General features: G+C 36.6%; 1 protein-coding gene across 1 annotated transcript; it reads right to left on the bottom strand.

The window, feature by feature from the left end:
* Nucleotides 1-3,949: 3,949 nt before the first annotated feature.
* Nucleotides 3,950-4,840, bottom strand: LOC144376785 (olfactory receptor 10A3-like). Its single transcript, XM_078045063.1, has one exon. It carries the CDS (start codon nucleotides 4,838-4,840, stop codon nucleotides 3,950-3,952), a length of 891 nt encoding a protein of 296 aa, XP_077901189.1.
* Between the last annotated feature and the right edge of the window lie 3,020 nt (nucleotides 4,841-7,860).

Here is a 7,860-nt window from a genome sequence, read left to right as displayed (position 1 = left end):
TGTGATGTCTTTGTTTGGCTTTGGTATCAGGGTAATATTGGTCCTGTAAAGTAAGTTGGGAATTGTTCCTTCCTCTTCTACTTCTTGGTAGAGTTTGAAAAGGAGTTGTGTCTATTTAAAGTTTTGGTAGAATTTACCAGGGATCCCATAGTTTTCTTTAGAAGAGCCCACTAACTTGTCAATTACCATGCCTGGCCATTAAAATTTTTAAATAATTTTTTTTAAAAAGAAAAGAATAAAAGAAAGAAAAGGAAAAGAAAAAAAAACAAAGTAAAACATTAAAGCATTCTCCAGGAAGAGGATCCTGTAGGTGACTGAGTTCCTGTGATCCCAGAAGAAAAGCCAGGTTTCCCAGGTTCACCATCAGTCACTGGGAGAGTGAGCACACTCTGAAGGGCAAGTGGTGGAATCCAAAGCAAAGTTAAGGTAGAAGTAGAAAGCAAGGGCAGCAGACAATGGATGTGCATTTAAGGCTGTTGGTAAAACTCTAATCTATTTTCTGTTCTTTTCTTGCTCCTGGCACACAGGAAAAACATTTCTTAGCCCCTTGGATTTAGAAGTTGTTAATGCTTCTTCTGTAGCAAGAGGAAGAAGAAGCCTGGCTTTGAGAAGAAGGTGGGCACGTTAGATTAGAGTAGCTTGCATTTCTGGGTCCCTGCATCAAGGACAGTTGCTCTAAGGAGTCACTTTAGTCTGTAGAAGACCTTGCCTAAATGAAGAAAGATTTGGGGCATTTCTGTGCTCAATTTGGGGCTGTTTGTCATAGCAGCATATCCCAGCTTATTCTTACTAATGCAGATGGAGCCTTGCTCAAAGGATCAATAGGATGAGGAGGGGCTTTTTTTTTTTTAACTAACCATGGAAGAATGAAAACAACTTTCCTAGTTATCATTTCTACCTATCCATTTGTTCTTTTTCCCTAAGAGAAGCCACTTGAATGTCACACTCCCTAGGAGAGGCATTCTTAAGTATAAGTAAGGCTTGAAAATTTTCATGAACTAAGAATGATCCCAAGGAGATGGAGAAGAGGACTTGCCTGGTCATTCAAATTTAACAGATGACAGTTGCAATTCCCAACAAAAGAGCAAAGTTTAATTTGCCTTAAGAAGAGAGTCACTTCTTTCTTGGTGTCTTAGTCCATTTTGTGCTTCTCTAACAGAATCCCTGACATGGGTAATTCATAAAGAACAGACACTTGTTACGTTTCTGGAGGATGAAAGTTCAAGGTCAAGGAGTCCTTATTTTGCTAGGGCCTTCCTGCTGTGCCATCCCACAGTGAATATGACATAGAAAGTGGGAGAAAAAGATCAAGAGAGAAATAGGGTTGAAGAGAATGTACTTCTGGGATACCCAAGCAAATAACACATCCTCCCCATAATCTCTGCTTGTTTGGGTCTTTCTGTTTTCTTTCTGTTTCTTTTCCTGTCCATCACTCCTCCAGTCCTAGAAAGTTTATAAGGCTGAGTAGAGAATGGGTCTCCCTGGGGGCTGGGGTGAGGATAGGTGAAGAGACACAGGGACCTTCCTGTGTCCTTTTCTCTCTCCCTAAGCCTCATATTAAAATGGACAGATGAGTACCAGGGTCTCTCACATCCCTACTTCCAGGACTCATGCCCAGGCTCCATGCACACAGGGTGGGGGTCTTGCCAGGTACTGCTGCTTCCTGCGTGAGCTGCAACTTAGACACAGTCTGTTCTAAGGAAATAGGAAAAATACATACTGAAACAGAATGATAGACAAAATCCTATCCCACCCTGAAACCCTCTCCTTGTTTTTCCCTCTCTTTTATATTCTGTTCTTTCATTGCGGCTTTGCCTCTATACTTTTTAATATCCCTCAAAAGACATTTTCTTATTTACTCCCTTTTTCTCTACTTCATTCTGACTTTTCACACCAGCTGTCTTGGAATGTTGGATCAAACCTCAGGTGAACCAATTCTGTAGAGAAATGAGCTCCATTATATCCTCAGTACTTGAAACAGTATTTACCCTACCACTGCTACAAAATAAATATTTGCTGAATAAATAAAAAAGGAATGAGGGGAAAATAATAATTTAGTCTAGGTTAACTATCATAAACCAAAAGAACAGTATAGATATTTCATGAGTAGAAGTATGAATAGCTTATCCCCAAATAACAAGTGCAAATTATAAGAAACCCTACATGAGGCAGAATCTGTATGCCTAATCTTAATTAATATCACACTACCAATTTTATTCAAATTATACTTTAGTAGCCATGATAATTTGAATAACATTGAATATTCAATACTAAATCAATATGTTGAAACTTAATTGGAATATAGTCTCACTACTTTCCCCATTTGATATGATTGTTATGCTCAAGTTATGTTTTCTTTTCCTTCACAGCTGTGATGCACAATAAACTACAAACAAAATAAAAAGTACTAGCAAGGTGCAATGACACATGCCTGTAATCCTAGTGGCTTGGGAGGCTGAGACCGGAGGAGCACAATTTCAAAGCCCTCCTCAGCAAATTAGAAAGCCTCTGAGCAACTCAGCAATGCCTGTCTATAAATAAAATATAAAGCAGGGATGGTGCTGTGGCTGGTGCTCAGTGATTAAGTGCCCCTGGGTTCAATGCCTGCTTTTTATATCTAGATATATACCTATATATCTATATCTATATCTATATCTATATCTATCTATATATATAGAAAGAGAGAGAGAGAACATTACTACAAAGTATGAAATGTTCCAGATTTTGCACCTGTGAGATTATTCACTCTGAAAAGTTCACACTGTAAGTCAGGAAATGCAAGGATTCTAGAAAATAGGCATAACTCATGGATTATATTATTTTCCCAATATAATTAATAAAAAACCACTAGCTGGAGCTGGGGCTGTGACCCAATAGTAGCCTGACATGTGTGAGGCACTAGGTTCAGTTCTCAGCATCACATATAAATAAATAAAATAAAGTTCTATCACAACTAAAAAACAAAACAAAACAAAACAAAATTGTTTATAAACAATTTGAGGGCATTTTGACCTACAAAGGAAGATACGAAAAAAGTCTCTAATGTAGTGGCTCCAAGTGAAAACAATACTTAATATTGCCACATGAGAGGTCCAGAAAATATATGCATTGTTGCATAAATATATAAATACCAAGAGAAATACAGTTTGGGATGATCCCAGTATGAGCCCATGAAGTAGAACTCATTTCATCCTGAAAACAATAATTCATTTTCTTACTGACTCGTTGAAAAGATTTTTCTCTCCAGAAAAAAAAATCACACCCACTATTTGTTGGTCTCTTGAGGTTACAGCTGTTAGTGAATTTCAGTGAGCTTTCAGGTTAGTCAGAATTAGTTAAAAGCATTTAAAGAAGTAACTCTAAAATAACAATTAAAATATATAAACAAGGGAAGGGTGTGGAACACAGTGGTTGTGCACATGCTTAGCATATGCAAGGCTTCCAGTTGGATCTCAACCAGCACACACACACACACACACACACACACACACACACACACACATACATGTTTATGTGTAAATATCATTCATTCTAAGAGAATGACCTTTGAGGAAATGATCATATCAAAATAAAAGCATCAATACATAGAAACCTATTGAAGTAGATATTTAATGAAACTTAATCTTAATCACAATAGTCTGATAATTACGTGGATGCCCATAATAGGGAAATGCATGCCTAGACTATTGGATCATGTGCTAAGGAACTTAGTATCTCTTCAAAACAGATGATAACACCACAGTATTAAAAGAGAAGAATCTCCTGATACATTTCAAACTCAAGGAATACAACAATGCAAACTCATTAATATCAAGAAATGGAATCTGTTTTCATCACTTATTAAATTCAAACAGAGTTCTGTTGAGTAATAAGCAAATATATAGCTTCTTAACAAGTCAGACTGTGTGTAAAACCACTGCTCTCCGCCATAATTTCACCAAAGCCTTTTTCATCTCATGGTTTCGCAGGCTGTAGATAAGGGGATCAGCAGGGGTGTGAGCAATGTGTAAGCCAAAGACATCAGTTTCTTGGTTACTGGTGAGTAGCTAGATTTGGGCTGTAAATAAGTCATACTGGCTGTGCCATAGAAGAGGGTGACTGATGTGACATGAGAGGCACAGGTGGAAAAGGCCTTTTGCCTCCCAGTTGTTGATGGCATCTTCAGGATGGCAAAGAGAATTCTAAGATAAGACAAGAGTATCAACAAGAAAGGAAGCAATATAATCAAAATGGTGCCTATGAAGGCATAGATTTCATACAAGGAGATATCTGCACAAACCAGTTCCAGCACTGCTGGGGTTTCACAAGATATATGACTAATTTCATTGGGTCCACAAAAGGGAAAACTGAATACCCATGAGGTCTGCAGAGTAGCCACCATGATCCCTGAGACCCATGAGAACATGACTAATTTCACAAACACCCTCTTGTTCATAATCATGGGGTAGGTCAGAGGACAGCAGATGGCAGCAAATCGGTCATAAGCCATTGCCCCTAGGAGAAAACATTCATTCACACCAATAAGAAGAATGAAATACATCTGTGCAAAACAGCCCACAAAATAAATTGTAGTTTTCTCAGTGGTCAGGACCACCAGCATTTCAGGCATGATGGCTGCACTGAAACTCACTTCCACCACAGATAAGTTCGGCAGGAACAGGTACATGGGGATGTGGAGGGTCTGGTCCAGCAAGATGGCGGCTATGATGATGGCATTTCCCATCAGGGTCATCAGATAAATAACCAAGAAAACCCCAAAGATCTCGTCTTGAAGTTCAGGAAAGTCAGAGAAGCCCAAGAGGATGAATTCAACCACAGAGCTTTGATTTTGTCTTTTCATTGCAGTACAGAAGCCCGATATTGTTCCTGCAGACATAATCAAAAAATAAAGTCACAGTCCAAAGGCTGAGAATAGCAGCCTGAATTCTGCATAGAAATTCTAGCAGAGGATGAAACGAGGAAACATCTTCCAAAAAATTGAGGTTGAAACATTTAGAGAAAGGCAAAATACTAACATTAGTGACTATTTCTAATATAAAAGGAAACCTTTAAAAAGCAGTTTTTGTGCCATAAATACTAACTATATACCATTAGTAAATTCAAGCTTATACCTGCACTTTATCCTGCTTAGCTAATGGGGCCTTCACCTTCCCCACCTTCTATCACATGGAAACTACCTCTGTTTATTATCCCAGCAACCAGTACAAATTACATTTAGGGAAAAGAAAAGTATGTTCTGCTTCATAAAATAAAATTAAGATAAAAGGGTATGGAGTAAGGTCCAGGTTTCGGAGATAACAGGAAATGGGTAGTTGAGAACAGATCATGGAAGGCCACCTTCAGCAGATGACATTTTAAGGAGATGTGAAGAAACAGCAAGAATTATCCAGCTGAAACAGCAAGTTACAAACATACCAGACAGCGAAAAAGGCATGACTTGACAGCTCCAGGCCAGATGGAGGTGACTCAATTCAAAGCAGAATTTTCATCAGAAAACATAAGCAAGTGTATGAGTGGACACTAAACACCAATTAAAATATTTAAATGGATAGTTATTACAGATTTACATTTTAAAGTTCACTTTATTGTGTATGTCAACTTCAAACCCAGCAGAAAGTGATTTCAAGAATACATCTCACTAACTGGCATGAGATTCAAGTTAATGAAGGTTAGTTAGCTAACCTTCAGAATGGGAGGAAAATTCAAGTTAATGTTAAATTAGTTAATGGTTGGTATTAAGAGTAGAAACATAAAATAAGTCCTTCTGTCAAATTTATATAGAAGAAGAGACAAGTAAGCCCATATAGCTTCACTCATCGTATTCCTTTTTTAAAAAAAAAAAAACTCATCTGATTCTTGACACAATTGCCCAAAACCTTTGTTGAAGAAATGATAAGCCTTTATAACAAACAGTACTTGAAAAACAATATCCACATGTAAAGGTTCAATCTGGATCCCTCTTTCTCACCCTACATAAATCAATTCAAATTGGATCAAAGACCTAGGAATAAGACCAGAAGTCATGCAACTGCTAGAAGAGGACATAGGAGAGACTCTAACCTATAGGTGCAGGCAACAAGGACTCCTAGAGCTCAGGAAGTAATGCCAAGTCTCAAGAAAAGGAATGACACCAAACAAAAAAGTTACACAACAAAGGAAACAACAGCAGGAAGAGAACCCTTCAGAATGGGAGGAAAAAATCTTTGCCAACTCTTCTGATAGAGGATTAATATCCAGAATATATAAAGAACTCAAAAGACTCAACACCATTTAAGCAAGTAACCAATTCAGTAAGTGGGCAAATGAACCTAACAGACACTCCTCCAGAGAAGAATAAATGGCAATTGTATGAAAAGTGTTCAATATCTTTACACATAAGGGAAATGCAAATCAAAACTATGCTGAGATTCCATCTCAACAGAAATAACAATGTTTGCAAAGGTGTGAGAAAAAGGAACCCTTATCCACTGTCGGTGGGAAAAGTAAATTAGTACAGGCACTATGGAAATCGAATGGAGGTTCCTCCAAAAACTAAACAGGTAATACTGTAATATCCAGCTATACCACTTCTTGGTATCTATCCAAAAGAATTACAGACAGCATATTTTAGATACATGCTTTCCCATGTTTATAGCAGCACAATTCACAGTAGCCAAATTGTAGAACCAGTCTAGGTGTATATCAATAGATAACAGGTAAAGAAAATGGGATATGTAAACACAATGGAGTTTTATTTAACCATCAGAAAGGAAGAAATTATCTTCTGACTGAAAGAGATCTTACAGTTAACTGTATTTTCCTCAAAGTATTGATTCACTCATAATATAAACATATTAATTCAGTATATGAGTGAAAAAATGAAAAAAGAATAAAGATTAAAATAAAATCATGTATTTTTAAGTTGTGCATTGTACTTAGATTTGGGCATTTGAATATTTTATTTCCTCAAAGGCAGTATTTGATCACTCTCTCTATATAAACAATGAGGAAACTTTAGGTCACAAAAATACAATGAAAGACTTTGCTAATGCCAATCAAATGCCCTCATGAAAGGAACATTGTACAGCATTCAAATGTGATTCAAACTTGTGTTTATTTTCAGGTGAAATTATTTTACTGCAAATCCAATTCATTTTATACCTCCAATTTTTACTTTTGGCAGAAGTACTGATAAACTTAAAAGCAGTCTTTTAACAATGGAATAATCTTTTACACCTCTATTACTATTCCTGGAGCAGGAATTAAGTAACACTACTTCAGGATAAAAGAATAATCTTAGAGAATAGTGTGGTGTTAAAACACATGTGGTCCTGGTAAACAGGTACCTTACTATTCTCTGAGAATAGAAAAACATCAAAGAATGAAACTTCCACATTTTACACCTGTGAAAATATTACCCCTGAAAAGTTCACACCATAAGTCATGTGATGTAAGGGCCATAGAAAATAAGAATAATTCTTTAATCATATTATTTTCCCAAAATGAATTGTAAAAAATCATTTATTGTTCACAGATAAATTTGAGGTCAATTTGACCTATGAAGGAAAATTCAAAGTACTCTGAAATAATGGTCATAAGTGAAAACAATACTTAATATAGCCACATGAGTATCCAGAAAATCTATGCATCATTTTGTAAATATATGTAAAAAACACCAAGAGAAATACAATTTTGGTATATCCCACTGTGAGAAGTAGAGCTCACTTGAGGTTGAAAATAATAATTTATTTTCTGATTCATTGAAAAGATTTTCTATCCAGAAAAAAAAAAAATCACACACACCATTGATTGGTCTCTTGAGGCTATAGCTGTTACTGAATCTCAGTGAGCCTTCAGGTCAGTTTGAACTGTTACAACAAT

Source organism: Ictidomys tridecemlineatus, chromosome 4, assembly GCF_052094955.1.
Source record: "Ictidomys tridecemlineatus isolate mIctTri1 chromosome 4, mIctTri1.hap1, whole genome shotgun sequence".
NCBI classification, from domain to species: Eukaryota; Metazoa; Chordata; class Mammalia; order Rodentia; family Sciuridae; genus Ictidomys; species Ictidomys tridecemlineatus.
The sequence above is the reverse complement of the archived record's forward strand: the minus strand, read 5'-3'. Positions and strand labels throughout refer to the sequence as shown.

Coding starts and splice junctions, on each gene's coding strand:
- LOC144376785 (XM_078045063.1), bottom strand. CDS start 4,840: ATGAAAAGACAAAATCAAAGCTCTGTGGTTGAATTCATCCTCTTGGGC.